At 44.4% G+C, this 25,198-nt stretch overlaps 8 protein-coding genes across 11 annotated transcripts in view; 4 read left to right on the top strand and 4 right to left on the bottom strand.

The window, feature by feature from the left end:
- Positions 1-2,045, bottom strand: part of IP3K1 (inositol-trisphosphate 3-kinase-like protein) — a 6,925-nt gene extending 4,880 nt beyond the window's left edge. Inside the window, exon 1 of the mRNA XM_011310652.1 lies at positions 1,844-2,045. Coding sequence (XP_011308954.1) covers positions 1,844-1,858 — 15 coding nt within the window. The 5' untranslated portion in view covers positions 1,859-2,045. The remainder of the gene's footprint in view (positions 1-1,843) is intronic.
- A 470-nt stretch (positions 2,046-2,515) lies between these two features.
- ana3 (anastral spindle 3) lies at positions 2,516-9,392 on the bottom strand. The gene is made up of 4 exons (XM_011310650.1): positions 9,312-9,392; positions 8,911-9,095; positions 3,757-8,587; positions 2,516-3,589 (listed from the first exon to the last, which is right to left on the bottom strand). The coding sequence occupies exons 1-4, from the start codon at positions 9,355-9,357 to the stop codon at positions 2,829-2,831; spliced, it is 5,823 nt and encodes a 1,940-aa protein (XP_011308952.1). The 5' UTR covers positions 9,358-9,392; the 3' UTR covers positions 2,516-2,828.
- A 266-nt stretch (positions 9,393-9,658) lies between these two features.
- On the bottom strand, positions 9,659-12,043 carry Rabex-5 (Rabaptin-5-associated exchange factor for Rab5). Its single transcript, XM_011310653.1, has 3 exons — positions 11,305-12,043; positions 10,397-11,245; positions 9,659-10,331 (listed from the first exon to the last, which is right to left on the bottom strand). The coding sequence occupies exons 1-3, from the start codon at positions 11,872-11,874 to the stop codon at positions 9,909-9,911; spliced, it is 1,842 nt and encodes a 613-aa protein (XP_011308955.1). The 5' UTR covers positions 11,875-12,043; the 3' UTR covers positions 9,659-9,908.
- Positions 12,044-13,791: 1,748 nt separating this feature from the next.
- On the top strand, positions 13,792-16,433 carry LOC105270059 (putative uncharacterized protein DDB_G0271606; the record flags this gene model as incomplete). Its single annotated transcript, XM_011310746.1, has 3 exons — positions 13,792-14,045; positions 14,646-14,710; positions 15,888-16,433. Coding segments are annotated over exons 1-3 (663 nt in total), but the record flags the coding sequence as incomplete, so codon positions are not given.
- A 4-nt stretch (positions 16,434-16,437) lies between these two features.
- On the top strand, positions 16,438-18,274 carry LOC105270005 (DISCO Interacting Protein 1). 2 transcript variants are annotated; one of them, XM_011310655.1, is made up of 3 exons: positions 16,438-16,584; positions 16,879-17,631; positions 17,949-18,274. In XM_011310655.1, the coding sequence occupies exons 1-3, from the start codon at positions 16,497-16,499 to the stop codon at positions 18,092-18,094; spliced, it is 987 nt and encodes a 328-aa protein (XP_011308957.1). In that variant the 5' UTR covers positions 16,438-16,496; the 3' UTR covers positions 18,095-18,274. The 2 variants fall into 2 exon arrangements, with proteins under 2 accessions (XP_011308957.1, XP_011308958.1); XM_011310656.1 differs by having other exon boundaries at positions 16,438-16,581.
- Positions 18,275-18,297: 23 nt separating this feature from the next.
- LOC105270007 (intraflagellar transport protein 22 homolog) lies at positions 18,298-19,309 on the top strand. Of its 2 annotated transcripts, XM_011310659.1 has the most exons (4): positions 18,298-18,485; positions 18,546-18,715; positions 18,792-18,991; positions 19,048-19,309. In XM_011310659.1, the coding sequence occupies exons 1-4, from the start codon at positions 18,432-18,434 to the stop codon at positions 19,212-19,214; spliced, it is 591 nt and encodes a 196-aa protein (XP_011308961.1). In that variant the 5' UTR covers positions 18,298-18,431; the 3' UTR covers positions 19,215-19,309. The 2 variants fall into 2 exon arrangements, with proteins under 2 accessions (XP_011308961.1, XP_011308960.1); XM_011310658.1 differs by having other exon boundaries at positions 18,298-18,715.
- On the bottom strand, positions 19,234-21,242 carry Ppat-Dpck (Bifunctional Phosphopantetheine adenylyltransferase - Dephospho-CoA kinase). The gene is made up of 4 exons (XM_011310657.1): positions 20,781-21,242; positions 20,276-20,693; positions 19,778-20,185; positions 19,234-19,697 (listed from the first exon to the last, which is right to left on the bottom strand). Exons 1-4 carry the CDS (start codon positions 21,110-21,112, stop codon positions 19,317-19,319), a joined length of 1,539 nt encoding a protein of 512 aa, XP_011308959.1. The 5' UTR covers positions 21,113-21,242; the 3' UTR covers positions 19,234-19,316.
- Positions 21,243-21,323: 81 nt separating this feature from the next.
- On the top strand, positions 21,324-24,746 carry HPS4 (Hermansky-Pudlak syndrome 4 protein). Of its 2 annotated transcripts, none has more exons than XM_011310660.1 (3): positions 21,324-21,704; positions 21,829-23,952; positions 24,075-24,746. In XM_011310660.1, exons 1-3 carry the CDS (start codon positions 21,643-21,645, stop codon positions 24,340-24,342), a joined length of 2,454 nt encoding a protein of 817 aa, XP_011308962.1. In that variant the 5' UTR covers positions 21,324-21,642; the 3' UTR covers positions 24,343-24,746. The 2 variants fall into 2 exon arrangements, with proteins under 2 accessions (XP_011308962.1, XP_011308963.1); XM_011310661.1 differs by having other exon boundaries at positions 21,324-21,590.
- The last annotated feature ends 452 nt before the right edge of the window (positions 24,747-25,198 follow it).

The raw sequence follows: 25,198 nt of genomic DNA on the forward strand, positions 1-25,198 counted from the left end.
TCTTAATTAATTATTTAAGAACTGATGGATGGCGTTGGAATTTGGGGAATGATTTATCCGTGGAATATTTTTTTTTTGATGGTGAGAGGTCGGACAACACGCGTCGAGTATTTGTCTTGTCAGAAAAAATTAGAGTCCAACTCTAATTGACCAATCAAACGGTGGAATATCACCGCATTCTTTAAATTCCCTGTGGCAACATTTAAATCTCCCCGCGATAAATAAAATAATTTTCAAAACTGTGAATTTCACTCGGGGAATCCCGGGATTTTCTGGGTTTTGGTGGATAAAACGGGGGATTTGGGGGAAAATCTGGGGGAAATGTGGGGAAATGGAGAGGGAAATCATGAGAAGGAAATCATCAGAATGTACTGATCAGGCATGATTAGGTGCGAATGAAAAAAAAATTTAATTCAAATTTTAAAAATAAAAAAAAAATGAAAAAAAATTTTAAACATTCATTAAAAATAAAAAAATATATATATGAAAGAAAGTGACGGGTTTATTCATGACCTAGACAACAAACGTGTGAAAATCCGAGATGTCACCCATGGAATTGAAAGGCACGTGTGACAATTCACTGTAAACAATCCGCCAACGTGCGCTCAGAGCGGATTTTCCTCAAGGATTTTCCAGACGCGCCCACATAATTGCCATGAATCGTAAAAAACGATAGATATTACCGGAAAAACTCCCCATAAAAATTCTCAACATGCCCATACAAAAAATATAAACCGAGGAAATAATTTATACCGACATAATTACGAATTTGATGGTTTAATAATTCATAATTTCCCGCGTGAGTCACTGGAAATTAATTTGTTCTCCAAAAATTTAAATTCTGACAGCTCTCCAGATCAGGACCTGATTTTGTACCCGAATAAAAACCGCGCGTGTACCTGAATTACGATTAAAATTCATCCGTAAAAATGGCGTCGGCAAATTTAAAAAAATGCGGGAGAATTGATCTCAATATTGCAAAAAAAAATTAATAAAATAATAAAAAAATATATTTAAGAGGAGTATGCATTAAAAAATGGTTTTTTGCAAAAGACTATTGTTTATATATATATTTAAATATTATTTAAATACAGGAATTCAGGTACAGTTCAGTAAATTGAGGGGGGATGAGTTTATCGATTCGGATAGTGCCAAAATAATTGGTAAAAATGGGAGTTAGTGAGAGGTGAGGTTTGTTGAGGCCATTAAGAGTCGTTTGTCTTCACTACGGGTGAAGGGGGTTTGGTATGCGTGGATACCAACTCCGGAGGTCAGCATTGACGCAAATCCATCCGATACCACGTGATCGAAAAACTGAACGAACAAACGGGCCCAGCCGATATCCAATCGTCTATTGGTATTCATTGAATCAGAGGATAAATCGATGGTTGTCGTGGGAGAATAATCGAGAAGGATTAGAAATGATTTTGGGGGTGGAGAAATCGAGCACCATCCACTTATACACCCACGCTTTTCTTCTAGGTCGGATAACTATGAACCCGGGACAGATAGCCCTATAGTCGTTGGGACCTTTTTTGTAGAGCGGAATAAAAACTACAAAAAGTGTTTATCAACATTTTTTGTATCTCCCCTTGTTTTCGAGATACGATACAAAAAGTTGAGGTCATTGAGAAAATTACAGTTTTTCTTGTTCTCCAGTTGTTTCTTGGGTTTTCTGGAGAAATCGCGAGATTGAGAGTAGCTACAGAAATTTCCGTGGGGACTTTTTTCTAGCTCTGAATTTGCTCTACAAAAAAGGTCCCGGGGAGATTCCCGTAGCTTCATCAGGTACCGCGATAAGCGGCGCAGATGTTGCGTGACAAATTGATGATTTTGAACTCACGTTTCTGTAGCGCATCAATTCCTTCGCTTCCTCCCTCGGTGATACGCCTGAATCATCCAGTTTACGATTGTTCCTTGATCAATCCCTGGATCATCATCAAGATCATCCCAACTGGATGATTTTTTATTGAATTAATTGGCAAAAGGTAGCACGTGATTGCGAGGATGCACTTGAACCGACTGGTGCTTCATTAAAAACAAAACCCAGTGAAATACCAACTACGACTCATCGACGCCTCTTTCCTCCACCTTCTACACTTCAAGATGAATAATCGCAGTCCATTCCCTCGGCCGCTTCTTCCGGATCGTTGGCTGGAGATTTATTTATTTTTTTTTCAATTTCATTCTTACAAAGCAGCTGGTGAAAGCCACATCTGAGCAAACGCCGGAGCATCCGCTTGTCATATTTTTTCACGCCTTTTTTTTTTCCTCTCTTCTACGTCAGAGATGTTCTCCTTTCCTCTGGACAACGCCTGACTGACGGTAATTGCCGAGAATCGAGGGTAATTGGGGATTAATTCATTGATGCGCGTCTGGGAAAAAAGAGAATTCGAATTTTCCCGCAGAATTGTTAAATATTCCGCGAAATTATGAAACAGTGATTAAATTCAGGAAAAATTTTTTAAAATTACACTCCACTAGAAGCTTATAATAATCATTATTTATTATCCAGAAAAAGTTTTACAAAAATAGAGTCGATTATTTACAAAATCAGAAGCTCAGAGTTTTAAAAAAAATAATTCCCCTCTTTTTTCGCTCCAGTTTTATCGAATTATCTCGGTATCCAATCAAGATATCGAAATATTCATAATAACTTGAACTGCAGTTCTCGCTGTCCTCTATAAAGAAGATCTTGACATAAATTTCGATATCTCGATTAGATTCGGAGATATTCCAGAAAAACCCGTAAGAGCGATAAAGTGGACTCGTTGACCTTGACCTCTTGGCTCCAGCAATCAAATACAAATAATTAAAATTAATGATATTCAGTCCTGAAGGTCGCACTTGGCGTCAGAGGTCTTGATGATCTTGATGACGTACTGAATCATCCTGACGAGATCATCCTGCTGGAGTTGATGAGGCACGTTGTCCAGGGCAATTCTCCCCAGGACTTCCTGGAGTGCCTGAGCAAAGCCAGCAGTCCTGGCGATGAGTTTAGCCTTCTGATTGTTGGTAACCAGTGCCCAGAGGATAGACCCCACGACGCCGATCTCGCAGAAGCTGCCCCTCCGCAACACCCAGTGAAGAAGATTCATGAATTCAATCGACGCCAGAATCCTCGGCCTGTTAATGACATTGAACACGAGATTCCTCAGGATGGAGAGGGAGAGAATCCTCTGGCTGGATGATGAGCACTTGGACAGCTGTATCAGCACCTCGAAACCGTCAGTTGTCTTGGGTACGCACGTCTGTCCCTCATCGTAGAACGTGAAATCGATCAGGAACTCGAGGCAGTAGATCTCGATGAGAGGCCAGGGTTTATTGCGTTTCGTCGTCAACGGGTGAATCTTCGTGAAGAATTGGAGGAGATTGCTCTTGGAGATGGCCACACGACACTCATGGACGTGCACAGAATTCCTGAGGACGTGGAAGGCAAAGTGCAGCCGGTGATTATCGAAGGACTGACTCGCCTTGTCCACCTCCTGGGTGATCAGGTGAATTATCACATTCAGGAGAGATACCGTGTTCGGGGTCCTTCGAGGGCCCGATCCTGGGAGGGTCGTCGTCAGGGTGAGGGATTGGGCGGCTGGAAAAAATTTTTTTTTACGTTCAATTCGTTATTTATTCCCCAGAATTCCAGGGATTCCGGTCAAATTTGATTCGATATTAATATATTTGAAAGGATTATAACAAAATTATAACAAAATTATAACAAAATTATAACAAAATTATAACAAAATTATAACAAAATACCTTCGGGGCAGTCAGTGGTGAGAGTTGCGAGCATTTTTAGAGCAGAAATGATAGCCGCGTCATTCAAACAGATCCAGGCCCACAATTTATGGAGAACATCAGCAACTCCAGCTGCTGCCAGGTTCCTCTTGACTCGACAGCTGCCACAGGAAAAATTCATGAGCAGCCCCAGGACTTTAGCCACTTCCCCGATGACAGGCGCCATCTTCTTCTCCCTCTCGCCCCTTTTGTGATGAGGCTGAAGACTGATCTCGGTGAATAACTCCTTGAGGATCATCACCGAGGTCATCCCCAGGTTCTGCCTCTCAGCCTCATCCTTGGCCTCACGACTGACGCATAAAAGATTAGCCAGAGTCCCCATGACGAGTTCCTTATCCCTGGAGATCCTCTTCTTGGCGTAATTGTACGCCACCAGCAGCTCGACAAGTACCTGACAGATTCTGGCACCAGCCTTGACATTCTCCACGTCAATATCATCGAGTGCTTCCGCCAGGAGGTCTTTCCCCTCGATACCGATCCCCAGGAGGAACCCCAGACAGGCGATTGCACTCATCCTGACTTCACCATCTCCACCGACCCCTCGACAAATCGAGAGTACCAGATTTTCCACTCCCAGGACGTCGACAGCAGTTCGGATGGCCTCCAGGTGCTGTCCCTCCGTCAGAGACATGACACTCAGCAAATTGAAGACCTCCACCATCAGTCTCTTCCCTATCCTCTCCTCATTCAGATAACTCATCAACAGGAATAAAAAATCCGGTGAGAAGTTCACGGAATTGGCGAATTCCCCGGAGTGACTGATGCAATTCGTCAGGACGGTGCAGATCCCCACGTACATCTGGAGTACATCAGGGGCCAGTGGACCCGTGGGGATGGGCCCTAGGCAGCTCACCAGGTACTTGTCGAGGGAATTCTCGTAGATCTTGGTGATGACGTCTCCTCCGATGATCACAAGATTATTAATGAGACAGCAGACAGCGGTGACGAGTGCTGGAGTCGTCACGAATTCCGAATCGTCCTTGAGGGACGTCTCGTCCTGGCCGTTGTAAAAATGTAGAACCGACCTGGGGTAGGACCTGGAGGTGTCAGAGTCCCCAGCGGCTCCTTCAGACTCCAGTGATCCTGATAAATACAAATTCGAGCACATGATACTCATCTCGTAGAAGACGTTCGCCTGCTCCAGGTAGATGACGATGGCATTGGGCCTCAAGGAGTCACAATAATTGAATACCGAACCCCTGGAGTTCTTCACCAGGTGACTGAGAGCAACAGCTGCTTTCTCCCTGACGATTGACGCCTCCTCTCGATCGATCATAATTTTTATGACACCCTGGAGTAGCTCGTTGGGTGCCATCCCGAGGCTCTGGAGTAACTCCTGGCCGTCGTGGGGCGTTCGGAGAAGACCACCCAACAGCTGGAGCCCTGAGGCCCTCACCAGGGGATCCCTGTTACTCCAGAGTGTTGGTAACCAAGTAATTGCCCTCCAGAGGATTGAAAACGACTTCGACGTCGTCTGTGAGAGCAGGTGATTCAGACAGATTATCGAATTTTTGGTTATTGATAGACCCATGAAGCTGGTGGCACCATTGCCGTGGAATGATGCAATCAGCTCCATCAGGGAATTCACCAGAGTTGTCACCAGGTTATTGTTACCCTGGATTATTCTCCATTTTTTGTTGCTCGTCAGGTACGTCAGGCAATTCAACAGCCAGTCGAGGTACGCCAGGTTGTAAAAGTGCTGTTGATCATTGGAGCAGAGATTCGAGACGATTATCTCCACGAAATCCTCGAGACTGTCGTCCTCATCGAGATCAGTCTCCAGGTTGATGCAGGTGCGGACGAGTCTCAGGACAGACTGGTGAACGTTTTGATAATTTTTTTCTAAACACCTCAGGAGATCTGACAGGGACTTTGTCATGTGTCTCGTTGTCCTCGATATCCACTGGATCACTCCAGGATCACGGGTGATCGTCATCAGGAGGTTCAGATAATTGAGGACATCCACGAAGAGGCAGCAGTCGTCTTGGCTCGTTGGGTGTGACAGGAGAAAACGCTCGAGGGACTGCTCCCAGGGCATCGACGAGAGACCCACGAGACTCCTCTCCGTGGGATTTAATTCTGTCAACCTGGTGTACATCCACAGGTAGTCCAGGGCGGACGTCACTTCCTCGTGGGTCGTCGAGTTCTTGATGTTGAAGAGTTGTCGCTGAATGGAGAAACGGATTGAGGTGGACTGGAGAGTCGACAGCTCTTGCTCTGAGATCTTGAGGCTCTCGTCGATGGTCTCGGTGTTGAGGCTGTCCCAGTGGGTCCAGAGTACGTCCTCCCGGTTGTTCCATTCCCAAGACCAGAATTGTCTGACGAATGCAAGAGTCAGTGGATTCCTCCAGGCGATCGGTTTCTCCTTCCTGTGAGGACTAGTCCTCCAGTGAATTTTACAGTGAAATGGAACTCTCATCCTCGTGATCACCACCTCAGGAACGGAAATACCCACGTCGATTACGATCTCGTCGTGGAAGAGGAGGAGAAATAATAACTGGGCGGTGTCGATTTTCACAGTCTCGTGATTGGGGAAGAGGAATAAACCCCTGAGGATGTTTATCAAGACATTCGTGTCGTTGAGTTGATGACGAACTGTTCCCTGGGTCGAGGAGAGGATCCTGAGGATCGTGACGATGGGGACGACGGAGTCTGGGTAATTTTCGAAGTCTTTCTCCATGAGGGACCTCTCCAGGATTTCCAAGAGGATCTCCAGGCCCTTCTCCTTGAGGAAGACCCGGTGGAGGGATGAGTCTGTCAGCATAACACTGACTTGAATCAGCGCTGACTTCCTCACCTTGGGCTCGACGCTGGAGACCTTCAGCATCTCCAGGACAGACAGCAAGTTGCACCTGTCATAATTACCCTCTGGTTTCTTGAAATTACTCTGTCTTTCAAGAATTAAAAGAGAGCTCAGGGGGAGTCCATGGAGAGACGACAGCCTGGGGTGTTTTTCGGTGGAGTTCCTCTCCATTCCCAGGAGGTAAATCAGCCTAAAGACGCTCTCCTCCCGGAGTGATGCGTCCAGAGAGAAGAGAAGCCTCATATTGCCCTTGAGGACCTCCAGGTACGTCAGACTGATCTCCTGGTAGAGGTCTGGGTCAAGCATCTTGGAAATGCACCTCTCCAGCGGAGATTTGGCGCCTCCCAGGACCTGGAGGAGAGGAAACACCGGGCGGAGAGCCTCCAGAAGGGAATTCCATCCTGTCTCACCCATGGGGATCTTCCCCTTCAGCAGAAATATCAGAATATCCTCAGCCGAACTTTTCACCAGGTCGTCAGCCACTCCGTGACAGATAATCTCCCTCAGGACGTCTTTATCGAATAAAAAACCAATTGATGTCCAGGTGACTGAGGCTCTTCCTCTGGTCCTCTCAACACCCAGTGCTGCTGCCACCAAGTACCTGCACTCATCGTACGTTTTTATCCTGATATTATCATTTCCATGGGACAGCAGGTGGAGAAATAATTTTGACGAGAGAGATTTGTCCTCGGAGTTGAGGCCGTTGTACCCCTGGAGGATCGACATGTACCTCTCGATGATGGATAAATTGCCGTGGCACTCCAGAGACGTCCTCGAGAGGTACATGTTCCTGACGATATCGTCATCCTTGGATTTAATAACAGAGACAGCAGCTCTCAATGATCTCGTGATTATCCTCGTCTCCTCGAAGATCCTGAGGTACTCCACCTCATCCCCTCGGAATTGCCTCGCGTACTCCAGGAGGGTGGAGTGTAATCCAGGATGAAGGAGGTAGACAGGTGTGTCCATCAGGGCGACAGCCAGAGAGATCTTCAGTGAACCCGGGAGAACGCAGTCTGAGACCTCCAGGGGAACGAGGGACGACAGGAGTTTTGTTGTTGTGGATAAAAGGGTCAGGTAAGTGATCCTCCAGTAGTCGATGTTGCTGTAGCCCCTGAGGAACTCCAGGATATCCCCGAGGAGCTTCAGCAGAGACTTCAGGTCCTCGTGAATCTTCAGGGAGAGACCGTCGACGGAGAGCCACACTGACGGTGTCAAACTCGTCTTCAGGAGCTCCACCAGCTCCCAGGACACGTCCATCATCGATTTCACTGTCTCCAGGGGCCGCACTGCGTCAACCTGGTTCTCCAGCAGTCGCAGGGTTCTTGATAGTGTCTCGATGCAGTACGTTGGCAGCAGCATCTGCTGCAGCTGGAGCACTGACTCGTCAGTCTCCTCGTCGTCCTCTGGTACCTGCGTCCTCTGACGCCTGTTCGCCACGCAGGGATCGCTGTAGTAATAAATCCTGAAGCGAAGGGATCTCGTCAGCTTGTGCAGAGCACGGAGGATCGTCCTGAGGATTTTTTCATCCACCGAGGTCATCAGGAAATTGTGGAATATCGAGATTATTGATGGACGCTGGAGGAATACCTCGGCTGGAAAATCCTGGAGCATGACGTTGGTGATGAGTTGGCAGGTGTGAATCGTCAGGTTTGACTCGTCCTTGGAGAGGGCGTCCTCCACGGCGGCGAGGACTCCACGATCGGATGAGACCAGTGGCTGCCAGGGAAGTAATAACCAGCGGATCGAATTCTCGGATCTTTTGGAGATTGGGGTACCTGGGGATGATGGCACTTGGGTCTCGTCGGCCGGAGGCGAGGGCTCTGGGGATGGTGGAACTCCTGGGGGGATGCGGGGGGAAACTGGGGACAGGCGAAGGCAATTGGAAATTTCCTGGAGCTTTGGGTGGTGAGAGGGGGACAGACGAGAGTGCAGGAGTTCCAGGTCGTTCCGGACCCGGGAGTCCTCGAAGGGTGTGACTATCCCTTCCTGGAAGAATATTCAAGGTCAGGGACCTGGGGCAACGCCACGGGAAACGCGATTTAGTTGTTTTATTTATAAAATTAATTAACAAATGGGGAATGGGATTTATTCATTCTTGCGATTAAGAGACCTGTCATTTTTGCTCGGCGATATCTCGGCACTGGCTGAGTGGAATTCCACGAATTGGGGGTCGTTTTCAAGGTATTTTTTCGGGCTTTAAAATGAGATCTGATTCGTCGAAATTCCTTCGTTGGTTCCGCGGATTTTTGAGGTTGAACCAAGTCGATTTCTGTGTAATTCTCTGCGAAATGATTTTATAATGGACTCACCGAAATCAGGTAGTGCATCAGGTCCAGGACCTTCTCAGGGTGCGGAGCAGTCTCAAAATTGAACCAGCTGAGGAGTTTCGAGAGGAGTTCCCTCTTGACTCCTGGACAATCACACGTAAATCCATGCTCCAATTTCGAAATTATATTCTCAAGAGCTCTGCATCGAATCTCTTCGATCTTATGACCTGAAATTCAAAAAATAAAAATTCAAAACTCCCTAAATAAAAAATATTCCCCATCAATCAATAAATTAATCCAAAAACGATTTTCCCGGGCTTTCCAACGGCCGATCGCCCTCCAAAATATTTTTAAAATCCCAATAAATATAAACAATTAAACGTCAATTTTTCGGAGTCGAATTTTTGAAGTTCATTCGAAATTAATTAATCAGAGGTAATTACCTAATTTTTTAACGTGAAGGCTCGTAATTGCATTGGTGTTTGTCATCCTGTCATTTCGGTTAGAGCAATTATTTATTTTTAGGTTAACGTAAACATTCATTCGAAAAATTCATGAAAATAAAATTTTTAGTTGATTTGAATATTGAAGTCTCATGAAAACATTCTGCATTTCAAAAAAATCAAAACCATTCATAACAATCCGATAACAATTATTTAATTATAAATAATTATCGCAATAAAAATGTTGTATAATACGTACCTGTGATTTATAACAATTACAATATCGTTTATTAATTAATTTATTAATGAAAAAAGAAGACAGGTAAGTCAATAAATGAACGTCCACATTAAATTGTTTAAATATTTTATTTATTACAGAATCCTATTTCCTAATTAATGCATAATTAAATATTAACACTTACTCACAAGTCCTGAATTTCCTTGGCCTTTTTGGTTAATCGAGAATTCGGGGCCCTAAGGCACAAATAACCTGCACAGGCCCTCACCAAGAAGTAAGAAATTTCCCAGAAATTTAGACTTGGTAAACGTCATTGAAAAATCATCCCCTCGACGGATAGAGGATCTTCCCCAGGTCGACTAAATACTTTTAAAATAATTAGCGTAATTATCGGTATCTCGATCATTTGATGTGAGTGAGAGATCGCCAGTGCTGCAGGGAATGGTGGGAATGTTGGATCCCTGGAGAGTGAACCCCTGATAATCCTCGGTGAAGAGCCCCGGAGTGAGTGGTGAAGGAAGATTAGAGGTTGAACCATGGGAATTATCGAGAAGACTGTCTGGAGTCTTCTCCATAGGCTCGAGGTCAACACTGGAGAAATCACACTGGGCATCAAGACTGATGAGACTGGTGTCGTCATCAGGTTTGCTGGTGTCAAGACAGCAGTCGACGAACGGTGGAAAATCGAAGGTAGGGGACGGAGTGATGCAGTCATCGATGGATGGATTTTTCGATGCATCCTGACAGTCAGGGTCGTCCATACCCACATGCTGGGAGTACAACTGGAGATTAAAAAGAATTAATGATGAATTATTAATGTGTAAATTGGTGAATTAATTCAACTGACCTGGGGAATAATTGGTGGAGGTAATTTGTATCCCTCGACATCCTCGCAGTCGATGTTGGTAGGTACCCGCTGACTCCTGGAGATGATCAGCGGTGATTTGTCGATGCCATCTTCGACTTCCACCCGAATTTTCCTCTGAAACTCAACGATCTCGAGCTTAAGCCTCCTGGCCTCGTCGACGACGTCCTGATTTTTGCCCTTGAGCTCCTCCAACAGAGTGATATCCTCGCACATCATGTGAAGACTCTCGCAAATGGTCAGTGCTGACTCCCAGGTATTAGCAGGCACCCTCTCCCCAGACATAAAAGCATTGAAGTCCTTCTCCGACATATTCAAGCTCTCAGCAGTCAAATTCTCGATAAACGAAACAGCGCAGCACAAATTAGTGAAATAATATCCACCCTCGCCAGTCATTAATCTACTAGCGTTGCAGAATCTCGTGATAAAATTGATATTACTCTTGAGTCTCGCTGGATTGGCCTTGAGGACGATGAAGATGAGTGCTGGAAGGAATTCATCAGCTGATGCTGGACCACCCACCGACTGCTGGAGTAGCTGGAAAATATTCCTGCAGCAGTTGACAACGCAGGTTAATTTCTCCTGAGGTGCCTTAGCTGAGTCCATATTCAGGAGATCTGTTATCGACGTGTAGACGAGTTCGCGTACCTCTGGACTCGTCTCGTGGATTCTGCACTCAAGATTTTTACCACTCACCCAATTCAACTGGCGAATTCTCTTCTGAATCGCCAAATCTTTCTCCTCGTCGATGGTAAAAGGTGGACAGAAGAGAACACGATAGAGAAGTGTCATGGAGTGTCTCTCCACGTAGTCCAGGAGTCGCTCCTTCACCTGGATATATTTTTCAAAATTAATCATCAATTCTATTAATTTATTTGTGAATAGGATACCTCTGGAGAAATCCCGGCATAATTCGGACTGTTATCCATTCTCTTCCCGAAGACTTGGTAGAAATTCTGGGTGATCTCCGAGAGCTCCTCGATCCTCTTGGCATTTCTGTTCTGGAGAATGTTCGAGACGAGGGTGCGGATGCACCTCTTCACGTCCTTCTCAGCTGGTGTTTTGCTGATTATGTGCATCAAGTCGGTGTTCTCGGACTTGACTTTGTCCAGGTCCTCGTTGTTCTGCACCAGTTCCTTCAGGAGATCGTCGTACCCCGGGGGCTTCGAGGGCAACTTCCAGAACGCCGAGATGTTCAGTAATTTATTTTTCTTCTCCTGCTGACGTTTTTTATCGTCTACTTTACTGATACCTGGAGGTGTCGAGTGTTTTGCTGCATCGGTCTCGTGGTTCTGTCCCCTCGTTTGCCTCTCCCTCTTGGCTCTCTTCCTCTGGAGGTACTCCCGGTGACATTTACTGCAATATCCTTCCCACTCGTCATTCCCGAAGAATCCACATCCATTTTTACACTTTAAATCCGCTACATCGATCCGCAGTGATGGAGTTTTCGCTGTCCACATGGTGTCTACGTCCACTTCCTCATCACCAGGTTGACAAGCCTTGGTTTATGCTCCTGGAGTAACTCCCTGTCACCGTCTCTCCCGGGGAGAACGATCATAACCTCTTGGTTGTCAAAAATCCCCACCTAAAAACCCCCACCTAAAAATCCCTCTCCCTCTGCCCCGGGAGTAAAATCCCTCACCCTCTACCACCAATTTTTTTTTTTATTAATGGCTAATCAATAGAAATATTGTTTAAAAACTGTATTTTTGAAAATCGAGAAGATATCCAGTGAAATTCACAAATTTGACATTTTTTTTTAAAATACTTTTGCAAAATATATACCCCTAATGAAATAATATTATTAAAATGAGCGCGTTATCTCACTGGTAACGTGCTTGCCTACCACACCGACGGCCAGGGTTCGATCCCGCCGTTATTCATTTTTTTTTTTTAAATAATTGCAATTTTTTCTTTTGTAAATGGTTAATCAATTGAAATAATGGTTAAAAATTAAATACCTCCTAGCGGTTCATGTTCCCCTGATACTTTTTCAAAAATTTCGAATTTTTCAATGTCAGTGAAATTTTTGAATTTTCGCGCTTCAGTGAAATACCCAGGGTCGGTAATGTAGGTCCCTAAAATACCAGCAGCCAGTAATATAGGGCCCTTGGTGTGTCGACGCGTGGTAAAAAAAAATCGAGTGGTAAAATTCAAGTGAAAAAGTATAAGTGTAGAAATGGAAAAATTCGAAATTTTTGAAAAAGTATCAGGAGAACATGATCATCGAGGAGCTATTCGCTGAAATTTTCACTGAAGGTGAAACATTCGAAATTTAAGAAAAAGTATCAGGGTAACATGAGCATCGAGGAGTTATTCACTGAAATTTTCACTGATGGTGAAAAATTCGAAATTTTAGAAAAAGTATCAGGATAACATGAACATCGAAGAGCTATTCACTGAAATTTTCACTGAATGTGAAACATTCGAAATTTTAGAAAAAGTATCAGGGTAACATGAACATCGAGGAGTTATTCACCGAAATTTTCACTGAAGGTGAAAAATTCGAAATTTTAGAAAAAGTATCAGGATAACATGAACATCGAAGAGCTATTCACTGAAATTTTCACTGAAAGTGAAACATTCGAAATTTTAGAAAAAGTATCAGGATAACATGAACATCGAGGAGTTATTCGCCGAAATTTTCACTCAAAGTGAAAAATTCGAAATTTTAGAAAAAGTATCAGGATAACATGAACATCGAGGAGCTATTCAGTTTTTAAACAATATTTCGATGGATTAGCCATTGATAAAAGAAAAAATAGGAATTATTAAAAAAAAAAAAATGAATGATGGCGGGATTGAACCCAGACCATCGGCGTGCCAGTCCAGCACGTTACCGTTGAGACAACGCGCTCATTATAAAATTAAAATTTCATTAGGAGTATATATATTGCAAATTATTATTTTCAAAAATGTCGAATTTTGCAATTTCAATGGATATCTTTCCGATTATCAAATATTCAGTTTATAAACGATATTTCCATTAATTAGCCATTAATAAAAAAAAAAAATTAGAACTATTTTGAAAAAAAAAAATTAATGACGCTGGGATCGAACCCAGCCCGTCGGCGTGACGTTCAAGCACGTTGCCAATTAGACAACGCGCTCATTTAAAAAATATTATTTCATTAGGAGTATATATTCAATATATTAAATAACTTTTTTCATTTGAAATTCCACAAAATGTGGCTTCACCCTTCCGCTCGTTCTACAGTCGGTTAAATTTCAGTTAAACAAATAAAAAACAAAACGCATTCATCCTGCAGCCTTGAACATCCGGCGGTTCACTCCCCCCTGATGACACAACGAAATTGGGCTGCTGCGCAGGGCAAACCGCGCCGACGATCAGCCGCCATTTTCGAATGGTGGGGAGGCGTCACTTCCGGTTTCATCTTCGCTCCACTTTGCACTAGGATCGCCTACTCCGACGACTCCAAAAAAAAAACGTCAAAAGCGACAGGAACTCTCGATTAATTTTATCAACATTTTTTACAGTGAATTGCACGATAACGCGATTAATCGGCGTTAATTGTTATTAATCATTCTGGTTGTGAGGTGAGAGGGATTCTGTTCGAGATGTACACCAGGAGTCGAGGGGCAAACCAAACCCAACAAAACACATCATTCGGTGATTATTCTGTCATTTTTTTTTTAGTAATGATTTTAATTTTTCGTTTCCACGGATTTTTTAGAGCTTTTTGGGGGTAAATCGGGGGTGGAGGGGTTGGGGATAGGCCTGGGGGTTGAATAATCAATAATTCTACCGGCATTCTAAAATGGCCGACGCCAAGCTAGACGCATCATTTGTTTTTTTTATTGAACAAGCTAGACGCATCACTTATTCTTTTTTTAATGCATCAAGAGACAATGAAGAGATTGAATGTATATCTCGGGATCTGTCAGCCATACCGGAATTTCCGTGGGGACTTTTTTGTACAGACGAATGCCAGCAACAAAAAAGGTCGATATGAAAATTTTCGTATCTCTGATAGATTCGGAAATAATTAGACATAACGGAGAAATCAAATTGGGGAACTCAGATTTACAGAGATGATTGAATTCTGTTTATTTTATTTATATCTGGGGATCGAGGAGAGCTAGAAAAATATTTGTGGGGACTTTTTTTTAGCTCTCGGTTTTCTCTACAAAAAACTTCCCGAGAAGATTCTTCTATCTCCTCAGAATCCGGAGATAATCGCATAAATAATGGAGACTTTTGTTTTTCCAGTTCGAGGGCCGATTCTGAATGCCAGTAATCAGGGGTATCAGACCGGAAATGCAAATGCAGCTGCTGTAAGTCGATTATTTTTTTTTGTTAATGATTATTTATCGGGTTCGCGGGTACGGGGTGGCTCCAATGAGTCGATTTTCGTTGTGAATACCTGCGTAGAACTGACGAAAAATGGAAATGAATTTTCGTCGGTGAAATTCACTCGGAGTTCTCACGAATATCGAGAAATCTAATCGAGGGAGGTGTCGTAAGGACCTGTTTGTGGAGAGAGATTGCACCTACGAATGTCCCAGAGCAAATGCCTTTTACCATTCATCAAAAACCATCTCCACCGCACCTGGGGCAAAACCGATCCCCAAATACCATTCACCCAAATATCCGCAACATTCCGATCCCCATAAAACAGGATTTATCTCTGAAACTATTGGTCCCACCAGGAAACATGAGAGGACCTTTTCCCTCGGGCGTTTAATCACCTGAAAAAAAGTTCCTCATGATTTTTCCATGAAATCGATAGTTTCCGGGATAAATCACTAGTTGCGAAGACTCAATGGCTAGATAAAAGGAGGAGAAGAGTTCCTCATCCCCTGGTAAATTAGAATCTCTCTCCAATCACTAGGATCTCAATGCATGTACTAATCCACGTACTTCGCTCCTCCCCACTCCTGCTTGTACCACAAAGCAGGCAGCAACAAGTAGCTATACAACAATACCGAGGAGGTACATGTCACCAGGGGCAAGTTCGTTGTCTTACCTCACCTAGCATAACATCGTGACGTTCCACAAAATCACAAGAAATTAAAATGTTCAATCCCCAGCCGTACGAATGCCTCCAAAAAAAAATTAAATAGATAAAAAACAATGACAGCCAAGACAAATCCAGAACCACTCATCAATAAACACTAAAAATCCACACAATAAAATGATAATTAAACATTTAAATCGTTAGGATAAATTATCACAGAATCATTTGTCTGTGAATATTAATTGGCATTCGATGATGGAAACCAGAGATTGATCATTTTATTTTTTTTTGAATCACCCTTTCATTCTCAGGACCTGGGGAATGAATGAATCGTGATGATAAATCGTGATGAACGTGTTATGAGCTATGGTAGTGGTTGAGACGTATTTTGCCCTCAAGTAAATGACCCTAAAGACGCCCTGGGCCCTGGTGGGACAGTACAACCGTAGAGGTTCCTTGTGTAGCAGAACGAACCCACCCGATCTTAATTTCAGTTTGGCCAGTCAACGCCGCAGAAGCAGGGACAGGTGCAGATTCAAGGGCAGATTCAAGGGCAGATTCAAGGGCAGAGGGGAACGCTACAGCAGCAGAAACCCATGCAGCAGCAGCAGCAGCAGCAGCAGCAGCAACAGCAACAGCAGCCACAGCAGATGAAGCCGATGCAGCAGCAGCAACAGCAGCAGCAGAAACCTATGCAGCAGCAGCAGCAGCAGAAACCTATGCAGCAGCAGCAGCAGAAACCTATGCAGCAACAGCAGTCATCACAGAAGACCTTCCAGCAACAGCAGCAGCAGCAGCCACAGCCACAGACCACCCAGAAGACGTTTCAATCTCAGACATCTCAGCCACAGAAAATTTTCACCCAGACTCCTGAAAAACCTCAGGTCAATGCTCAAGCTCAGAAGGCACCTGCAGCCAATTCTAATCAGAATAATGCGGGGAATGTGACTGCTGCTGGTTCAAGTCAGGGGAGTCAGGGGAGTCAGGGGAATCAGGGGAGCCAGGGGAATCAAGGGAACCAGGGGAACCAGGGGAACCAGGGGAACCAGGGGAGCCAAGGGAGTCAAGGGAATCAAGGGAATCAGGGGAATCCAGAGAATCCCATGGACTACGACGACGTCATGCCCGAGGGTGACGGATTCTCAGAGACCAGTGATCAGCCAAAATGGAGACGTGCTAAACTGCAGGGTAGTGAGTATTTTTTTTCAAATATTGGGGCTCTTTAAAGTGCTCTGGGAATTTAATTAAATTTTATGGAGAGAGTGGATTTTAAGGGGTAAGTCCCTGAGGAGAATTGCTGTGATGACAATTCACTGCGCAAATTTGAAGATTCTTCTGGTCCACTGATCTCCAGATCGTTGGAGTTCTGTTGAGATCGTTGGAATGGAGAATCGATGTGAACAGAATTACTGATACCAAACGAAGAATTGGGAATTTTTATTGATGAATTTATTTTGTAGTCTGAAGTGTGAATTTTTGTTGCAGCCAAAGTGAACAGGAAATTGAAACGCCTGAGGATGAATCAACGTCTGAGGAAGACCCTGATGCCGAAGAACGCGATAATGGTTCTGAATGAGATGAAAGCTGGTGTCCAGTTCACCTTCCCGGAGACCCAGTCAATCCCCAATTCCCTTTTTCTTGTCCATGCCGAGCTGGATGGTAAGACGTACGTTGGTCAGGGTCTCTCCAAGCCCCTGGCACGTCAGAATGCTGCTGAGAATGCCCTGAAGTGTCTCCTCCTCGAGAAAATGACAGCAGCTGCCAACAAAGCTCGCACTGACGCTGAGAATGACTCCCAGGGAGCTGTCGAATCAGCTGATACCACCAAAGAGGGTGTCTCAGCAGAGGGTGTTGCTGCTGCTGCTGTTGCTGCTGCTGAGGGTGGACAGGCCCAAGAATCAACAGCTACTCCAATGAGTGTTGATGAGACTGATGAGATACCCTGGAGTTCACTCGCTAGTTTTGCACTTTACAAATTATTCTTGGAGTGGCAGAATCAGGGAACTGTTGTACCTATTCCACGACCTGGAACTCAGACACCACCCAAAATCAGGGCTGAATCAAAACCACCGACGGAGAGAGTTCTACCTGAGAATGCACTCTCTGTTCATCCTGTTATGCTTCTCAATCAGATGAAACCTGGAATTACTTACGTCGAGGTCAGCAGATCTGGAAATCCGCCACACACTATGTTCACACTTTCCGTTGAGATCGACGAGAAAGTATTCACTGGCTCTGGTGAGTTCAATCGCTCTTAAGTTCTCCAAAAAAACGACGACACATGCATAACCCATCATTAATTAATGAGCAATTAATTAAAGGCGTTGTTAATTCGTCAAATAATTCGTTAATGCGTTATAAAATAAAAAACGCTGAGTTTTCGTTCAATTGAATATTGATTTAACTGAAAAACTATTGGTTTTAAAGGAAAATGTGAAAAGAAATTTTTTAAAGGGAATCTCATGGACGAAAAAAAATTCCTTTGGCGTTTTCGGCTTGAGTGAATAGTTCTTGGGATAAATTGAGGATTTAATGATCTTGTTGTAATTTTTCAGCGAAAAACAAGAGGGACGCGAAGAAAATAGCAGCGAAGGCAGCCCTGAAGGCCCTGTACAATCTCGAATACCCGGAGGAAATAAAACCCGAACCCGTAGAGCCGATGCAGGTGACAGAGGCGATGCTCCAGCAGCCCCTCCAATAGATTGACACAATTCTTTTCACAATTACCGAGTATCAATCATTCGATATTTCATGACTTTAGTTCGTGTTAATCCTGACGTTTCGTCAATTTCGTTCGTAATTTAATGACTATTTTATCAATATGTAATGAATGTCGTATTGAAACCCTTGGATTAATAAATAAATTACGCAAAGAAGACAACAATTTGTTTTTTTATTTATTTACTGAATTAATAAAAGAGCAGGGAATGAAAATTGTACATCAAATATTTTTCAAAAGCAATTCCATCGATTTAATTACGAGTTCTCGATGATGGGCTGAATTTTACTGTTGCCTTCATTGTTGTGCCCTCGTCTCCATGGCAACCGGAAAAATGGATCCCATCAAGCTGATTGTCGTCGGTCCTGCTGGGGTAAATCATCGGAATTCCCAAAACCCCTGGATAATATTTAAATTCAGGATTTATTTTCAGAGTGGAAAAACGACAGTTGCGAATTTTTTGGCTGACGCCAGTGAGATCCCCTTCGAGTACAGGCCAACCCAGGGTGTCAGGATCCTCGAGTTCGATGTGTCAAACGTCAACACGAAGACGAATCAATCGAAAGTGGACATCGAGCTCTGGGACTGCAGTGGAGATCGCAGGTAGAGACAGAAAAAGAATAAATTCTAAAAGAGAAAACTTGAATTTATTTCTCGACAATATTTTTCTCCCCTCGAGGTTTGAGAGCTGTTGGTCAGCCTTCAGGAGAGACACCCAGGGGGTGATCTTCGTGTACTCGAAGCTGACGCCCGACCTCGTCTGGGAATTGGAGAAGCTCTACGATTATTTCGTTTCCCAGACGAAGCTGGAGCCGAAGAACTGCGTGGTGTTTTACTTCGCGGGAGACAAGTCCCACCTGGACCCCCCAAAACGGATATGTGAGTCCCGACGATCCCCAGGTGCTCAGAATCCTCTGACAATTTTCTAATTTCAGCCCCAACATTCGCTAAAATATCTCAAGTGAACTGCAACATCGAGGACGACGGAAATAAATTGAAGAGCGATTTCCAGACCTTCCTGGGGACCCTGATGACGATGATCCAGGAGAGGAAGGAGCAGGAGGAGAGCATCATCCTCAGAGGCAACACGACCTTCAGATAAAAATAAAAATAGGCGAAAAATTCATCAACAACCCCAACAATTTTCATTCAGAATTCCCACTGTACACGTAAAACTATTAACAAAATGGCAATTGATAAGTTTTCACGATTTCTGACTGAGGAAGTGGTTGACAGCCTTCCAGGCTCGATTCACCTGCTCCAGCGTCACTTGGTGACTCCAGAGAGTTGAAAATACGACAGTCGCTGCCTCCACCTGTTCAATATTACTGGGCTGAACGTTGATCCTGGCCTCTGCCTCCAGCTCTGTCAAATTATTCCTCTCCATCATCCTCTTGACAGCCTCACTGTGAGGCACGATGCACGTCCAGATCTCGTGACAGACAGATTGCCATCGAGCCTGAATCAGCACAGCAGCCTCCATCACGATTATCTCGTATCCCTGGACGTGGAGCTTCTGGATTTCATCAACGGCAGCCTCCAGAATAGCTGGCCAAACCGCTCTGTTCAATCTGTCCAATTGCTCCTGGAATTTATCAGCTTTCTAGACACCTAGACATCTCTGAATTTTTTTTTTATTCAACAAGATGAATTATTGTTTGATACCTTATCATTGAATACTATTTTCCCCAGTTTTTTTCTATCGATTCTCCTCTCCCCGTCGAGGATACCCTCCCCGAAGAGCTCTACGACCCTCTGGAAACCCGCTCTCCCGGGTTCATAGAGGTCATGAGCCAATTTATCACAGTGAACAACACCAGCCCCAAGTGCCTGGAGCTTCTCAGCCACTGATGATTTTCCACTGGCTATTCCCCCAGTCAATCCAATGATGTAGGGCTTCAAGCTCTTGCCCAGAAGATTGGGCTCCTTCAGCCGCGTACCCAGGAGTCTTATTCTTTGGTTACTAGAACTTATCTTCGCCTCCTCGTGATCGCTGTGCCCCCCGTCCTCAGCCAACTGGACTACGTGGACATCTAGAATCCTGAGGCCCTTCTCGCCCCTCAATTCATTCACCTGGTGATAAAAAATGAATTAATCCAGCTAGATAATTAAACTTGAAATTAATAAAATGAAATAAAATGAAATAATGAATAAATAATTGACCTTCTGCCCTCCACGTTTTGTTTCTTCACTGACGACGATGAGATCTAGGTTCTCTTCACTCCTGGTGGGTCCGTAAATATCGGAAATGGGTACGACGTCGTAGGAGATAGAGTCATCGATGTCCTGGAGGAACTCCTTGACAGCCTCGATCCTCTTCTCGCAGGGTTCAATGAGCTCCCAGAGGATCTTCCCCTGGATCATGGTCTCGTCTGTGACCCCAACTGTCAGTTTCTCTCTACATCGAAGAACAGCTTCACTCAAGAGGATCTTGTGGCCATTGTGGAGCCTGTCGAAGGTGCCCCCGAGGACAACTCTATCCCAGACCTTCTCCAGCTCCTCTCCACCTCCCAGAGGATTTTTTTCTCCTTCCCCAAGGGTCTCATCACCATCAGTATCCAGAGAAATCCATCTGCAAGACCTGAGAGGAAAAAAAAATTCAATCCGAAGATAATTATTGATTTCAATCCTCTCAGAACATTAATTGTCGAAAAAAAAAATGTCACACCTCGACCTATTCCTCAGGAACTTCTCGACGAAGGTCTGAGGGTCCACCCTGGGATTACCATCGAATATCACCAGCTCTACAGGTCTCCTGGTGGCAATAAACCCCTGATTTGCTCTCGATATCAACACCCTGACGTCCACCCTCTCCAGGAAAGACGTAGCAAGGGCATAAATACTCGTAATCACCCTTGAATTCGTCATCATCTGGCACTGCACTCTTTTCCCAGGTGAATACTGGATATAAAGAGTCTGAAGTACATGATGCTGAATCACTGGAAGTACCTTCCTAACCCTCGATGGACTCGTCAGCACCAGAAGTCCAGTACTCGTCATCCTGGGGACGATATTCTCATACTCGACGTCAGATACTGAATATCCCCTCAAAATTCCACCGCATTATCTCATCCTGGACTTTAGACTATAATTTGTAATTATTATTTTTTCACATTCAGTCGATATTACAGAGAGATTTTCAGAATAAAAAATATTGAAAACAATTGGAAAACTAGTCCTCCTGTTCACCTGCAGAGGGATGTACCCAGAATAGAAATAATAACAATAATTGCGACTGGATAATTGAGCATTCCGGTCTATTATTTATTTTGATTTATTTGATAATGTGGAGAGCGAGAGAATAATTTATTTATAATGTTTAATCGTGAGGGCTGATCACTGGGAGATGATAATCAGAGGTTCTGGAGGTGTTGGAGATCGTGGAGGACAATCATCAGGGAAAGTTGAAAGGGGTGTGTAGGGAGTGAATTGGATTATCAAGAGCCCTGAGAAAATCATTGATAATTACAATGGCTAAGTAAGTTGCGTCATATCGTCATGGTGATGATGGTGATTATTTGGAATTCTGCATGAGCATGTCTCTCTTCAATTCATTGATCTTCGTTAAGGATAAGGCTGATTATAAACTAGTGTATGTATTTTTTTATGGGAGATAACGAAAGAAGATCGATGATAAACAGATGTCCCAGAAAAATCCACCATTCGATGATGACCTCCAGGTATTTTTGATCGTTCGTTTTTTTTTTTTTCCTCAGAGAGATGATGATAGTCTTCATCTACGATCCAACTCGTTGCCGAAGAGAGGAGGACGATCCAGCAGATGCTGTTCTCTATTTTCATCCATCCTGGGTTTCAGGAACTCAACGCCTGGCACTGGCTGGACAGCTCATGGGGATCCACCAGTTCCTGTCGAGCTCCTTCTCGCCACCCTCTCTCATAACCCTGGAGGGTGGTAAATTCGTCCTGAAGAAATTTCCACCCTATATCATGGCGATTGGTACGGATCGTAATATCCAGGACTGGATTATCCATCGTCGTGCTGACAGTCTCGAGCAGATACTGAAGTTCTTCCACTGCGATCTGGAGACCATCTCCCAGTCACTGAACAATGACCGAACGAAATTCACCGAGAGATTGTACCAAATGCTGGAGACTTATCTTCCAATTCTCCAGTACTCGTCGCTGTTCTCGTCGATGCCAATGATAAAACTCCCAAAATCAGCCAGCAACGTCTTCCTGGAGTCCCTCCAGCTGCTGCAGTACTGCCAGGAGACCCCAGGTATCCTGGGTGGTGCCATGTTTTTTAATAATAAAGTTGTGGCGACGCAACTGTCACCAGAGCTGACGAAACAGCTGGTGATAACTGATCCCTATCGAATAAAAGCGCCAGCCGATCGAATACCCACGTCTTTTCACCTGCCCCTGGGTGTTCAGCTGCTTCGAGTGTACGTCCAGAGGAAGCCGGAGGAGCCACCGAAGCCTGTGTATCCCCTGGAGCCGCAGATCCCCAAGAAATTCCCCAAGAAAACTTCTCTGACGAGCTGTGGAATGAAACGAGACACCTCGAGGATCTTTACAGTTCCAGAAGAGGGTGAAGCACCTGACGGTGACCCTCCGGAGGAGTCAGTACCCGCAGTCCATCGACGAGACTCCATTCCCCCAAAGGTTGAGTCACAGGTGGAGTCAAAGGGTGAATTTAGATTAAAAAATCGAGCCCATCCGCTGACCCCCAGTGTCTGCTCGACCCCCTTGAGAGACATAAATCGAGTCCTCCACGACACAGCAGTCCTTATCTGCAACGCCGATGACTCCGACGAGATCCTGGATCCCCCGAGGAAGCCCCAGGACATCGACGACATCCCAGACGTGGTGAAAGAGGCCCTGAGATGCAAGAGACTGAATAAATTGAGATCCGGAGGTCTTGACCCTGAGAAAAAGCCCAGAAGAGCCCCAGGTGCCAGAAGAAGCTCGAGTGTCTCTGACCTTGAGGAATGGAGACCATCCTCATGCACCCCCGAGTCCCTCCACCGACGCAGATACCACTCCACAACGATAACCGATCCCTGCTACCCAGTCTTCAAATTCGATGGCTCACCAGTCTCCCAAGAGCTCTACGACCACTACATATCCAGCCACTACCAGGAACTTGTGAAAGCCCAACCCCACTGCTTCTCCGAGAGCTCGAGATCATCCTCAAGGCCATCCAGAACAAATGGCGTGGATCACCAGAGCTTGAAAGACTTGGACACAACACGACTGGAATTCGTCGAATCAATCCCCAGAGATCCAAGTCCCCAGGACCCGAGGACTTGGATTCCCGACATCAAGAGGAGAGACACCTGCCGAAGATCCATGAGTCTACCCCTGAAGAGTCTAAACGCCCCAGCAATGATCGAGGAAGATGGCAGACGATCCTCCGAGGTATTCGAGGTGAAGAAGAAGCTCGAGGGCTTGCAATTGACTCCACTGATGTCAAGACTCAGTCTCCTGGCAAATGACGACAAAACCAGTGGCTTCTGCAGCAAAGAGACAACACCGAGCGAGTACTACGATCTATCCACCCTCTCGAGTCGTTTAGCTAAGAATAATAACGAGGAGGATGACTTTTGGGTGGGTGACAGAGAGCCTGGCAGTGGTAGCGTCCTCGAGAAGGCCGAACTCTTCATCTGCGGACACCAGAATATGGTGATGGTGCTACTCATGGATGATGGCACTGGAAATAATCCCGAGTTGATTCACAGCCTCTGGGAGACATGTATGAATCATCTGGGTAGGCTTGAGAGTAGATTGGGCCACTGCATGGAGCCCATGCCCTCGCATGAGCACAAGGAACTTTATTCCGTTCTCAGTGTTGATCCTGAGTGGGATACACTTCACAGGTTGTCCCTCATTTTTTATCATTATTCATTAATTCACCCACAAATTAAAATTTTACTATTTATTTTATGAGAATTCATGCAATGCTAATTATTAAAATGATTATTGATTTAAATTTTTGAAGGTCGGGCCTCTGGGGTGTCAGTGAACTGGAGATTGCTGGAGTCATTCACGAGAGATTCAGAAAATCGAGAAATTTAACGGACGTGATCGTCAGGACTGAGGACACCGTCGTTTATGGAAATCAGTGTGGTAGAACTGAGGTTTTTTATCAGCAGGGGGTGGGGACTGGGGGCCCTGGGGGGCTACCAACACCTGCTGATCTCATGGGGGTGGTGCCCTTGAAAGCCAAGAGACGTCTCGAGAGGGATCATGGAATTGTGATTTTGTAGGGTGCCAAAGGCTTTTGTTAATTGTTTTTATTTCGGAGGTGGGGGTGTGGGGGAATTTTTTTTTTTTTTGCATCGACGATGGGTGCAGGTGAAGTAATTATTGCCGGTTTGTTTTTCGTGGAGAGATTATTCCGTCTCATCGTAAGATTTAAGACTTCAGATGCCATTCCATTTTTGCTTGAATTATTCGAGACGACAGGCAGATGTAATCGATATTCCAGAATATTGGGAATTAGAATTGTTTCGTTTCGAGATTTTGTTGCGGATTTTAGAGAAACTCTTTGGATTCAGATAATTACGAAAGTATCCAGCGAGAATGAAGAATAATTTATGAATATGTTAATTTTAAGTTTGAAAAACTATCAGACTGACTCAGTATTTAACGAACGACAAAATAAATAATTGCGACATGAGAATTGACTATTGATTTTATGAACCTATTCCATTCATCGGTAATTAAGCAGTAGTTAATTAACAGGTCAGCCTTCGGGAGCTGGGGATTCTAGACTGCACTACATCAGACCTTCGATTTTTCTCCGAAAACTCGTTTTTAAAATATTCCACTTCGATCTATTATGCGAACAACAAAATAAGAAAAATAATCATTAGCATTCACTGCGCGTCAACCAAAACGTCATAAACATGATTATTAATAAATAATTTCCTGAGGGAATAATTAGTAAACAAATGGAAAAAATTTTAAAACCCGAATTTACTCCGCCATTGAGTAATTCGCGGTTTATCGCGAGAAGGAAGAAAATCGCGAGGAAGTGGTAGAGACATTTTTTGTAGGCGATAAAATTATCTGGGAAAATGATTTTATGACTTTTTTGGAGAGAATGACTCGGGGTTGATA

Source organism: Fopius arisanus, unplaced genomic scaffold (assembly GCF_000806365.1).
Source record: "Fopius arisanus strain USDA-PBARC FA_bdor unplaced genomic scaffold, ASM80636v1 scaffold00077, whole genome shotgun sequence".
In the NCBI taxonomy this organism is placed as follows: domain Eukaryota; kingdom Metazoa; phylum Arthropoda; class Insecta; order Hymenoptera; family Braconidae; genus Fopius; species Fopius arisanus.

Excerpts from the sequence above, each read along its gene's own strand:
- ana3 (XM_011310650.1), bottom strand. The coding sequence starts at position 9,357 with ATGACAAACACCAATGCAATTACGAGCCTTCACGTTAAAAAATTAG. Across the intron at positions 8,588-8,910 it reads TGATGCACTACCTGATTTCG|GAAGGGATAGTCACACCCTT; the intron begins GTGAGTCCATTA and ends ATATTCTTCCAG. Across the intron at positions 3,590-3,756 it reads CACCACTGACTGCCCCGAAG|CCGCCCAATCCCTCACCCTG; the intron begins GTATTTTGTTAT and ends AATTTTTTCCAG.
- Rabex-5 (XM_011310653.1), bottom strand. The coding sequence starts at position 11,874 with ATGTGGACAGCGAAAACTCCATCACTGCGGATCGATGTAGCGGATTTA. Across the intron at positions 11,246-11,304 it reads ATGCCGGGATTTCTCCAGAG|GTGAAGGAGCGACTCCTGGA; the intron begins GTATCCTATTCA and ends AAATATATCCAG. Across the intron at positions 10,332-10,396 it reads CTCCACCAATTATTCCCCAG|TTGTACTCCCAGCATGTGGG; the intron begins GTCAGTTGAATT and ends TTTAATCTCCAG.
- LOC105270005 (XM_011310655.1), top strand. The coding sequence starts at position 16,497 with ATGGACTACGACGACGTCATGCCCGAGGGTGACGGATTCTCAGAGACC. Across the intron at positions 16,585-16,878 it reads ACGTGCTAAACTGCAGGGTA|CCAAAGTGAACAGGAAATTG; the intron begins GTGAGTATTTTT and ends TTTTTGTTGCAG. Across the intron at positions 17,632-17,948 it reads GAAAGTATTCACTGGCTCTG|CGAAAAACAAGAGGGACGCG; the intron begins GTGAGTTCAATC and ends GTAATTTTTCAG.
- LOC105270007 (XM_011310658.1), top strand. The coding sequence starts at position 18,432 with ATGGCAACCGGAAAAATGGATCCCATCAAGCTGATTGTCGTCGGTCCT. Across the intron at positions 18,716-18,791 it reads GACTGCAGTGGAGATCGCAG|GTTTGAGAGCTGTTGGTCAG; the intron begins GTAGAGACAGAA and ends TCTCCCCTCGAG. Across the intron at positions 18,992-19,047 it reads GGACCCCCCAAAACGGATAT|CCCCAACATTCGCTAAAATA; the intron begins GTGAGTCCCGAC and ends TTCTAATTTCAG.
- Ppat-Dpck (XM_011310657.1), bottom strand. The coding sequence starts at position 21,112 with ATGACGAGTACTGGACTTCTGGTGCTGACGAGTCCATCGAGGGTTAGG. Across the intron at positions 20,186-20,275 it reads CAAAACGTGGAGGGCAGAAG|GTGAATGAATTGAGGGGCGA; the intron begins GTCAATTATTTA and ends TTTTATCACCAG. Across the intron at positions 19,698-19,777 it reads AAATAGTATTCAATGATAAG|GAGCAATTGGACAGATTGAA; the intron begins GTATCAAACAAT and ends GATAAATTCCAG.
- HPS4 (XM_011310660.1), top strand. The coding sequence starts at position 21,643 with ATGAGCATGTCTCTCTTCAATTCATTGATCTTCGTTAAGGATAAGGCT. Across the intron at positions 21,705-21,828 it reads AAGGCTGATTATAAACTAGT|AGAGATGATGATAGTCTTCA; the intron begins GTATGTATTTTT and ends TTTTTTCCTCAG. Across the intron at positions 23,953-24,074 it reads GAGTGGGATACACTTCACAG|GTCGGGCCTCTGGGGTGTCA; the intron begins GTTGTCCCTCAT and ends AAATTTTTGAAG.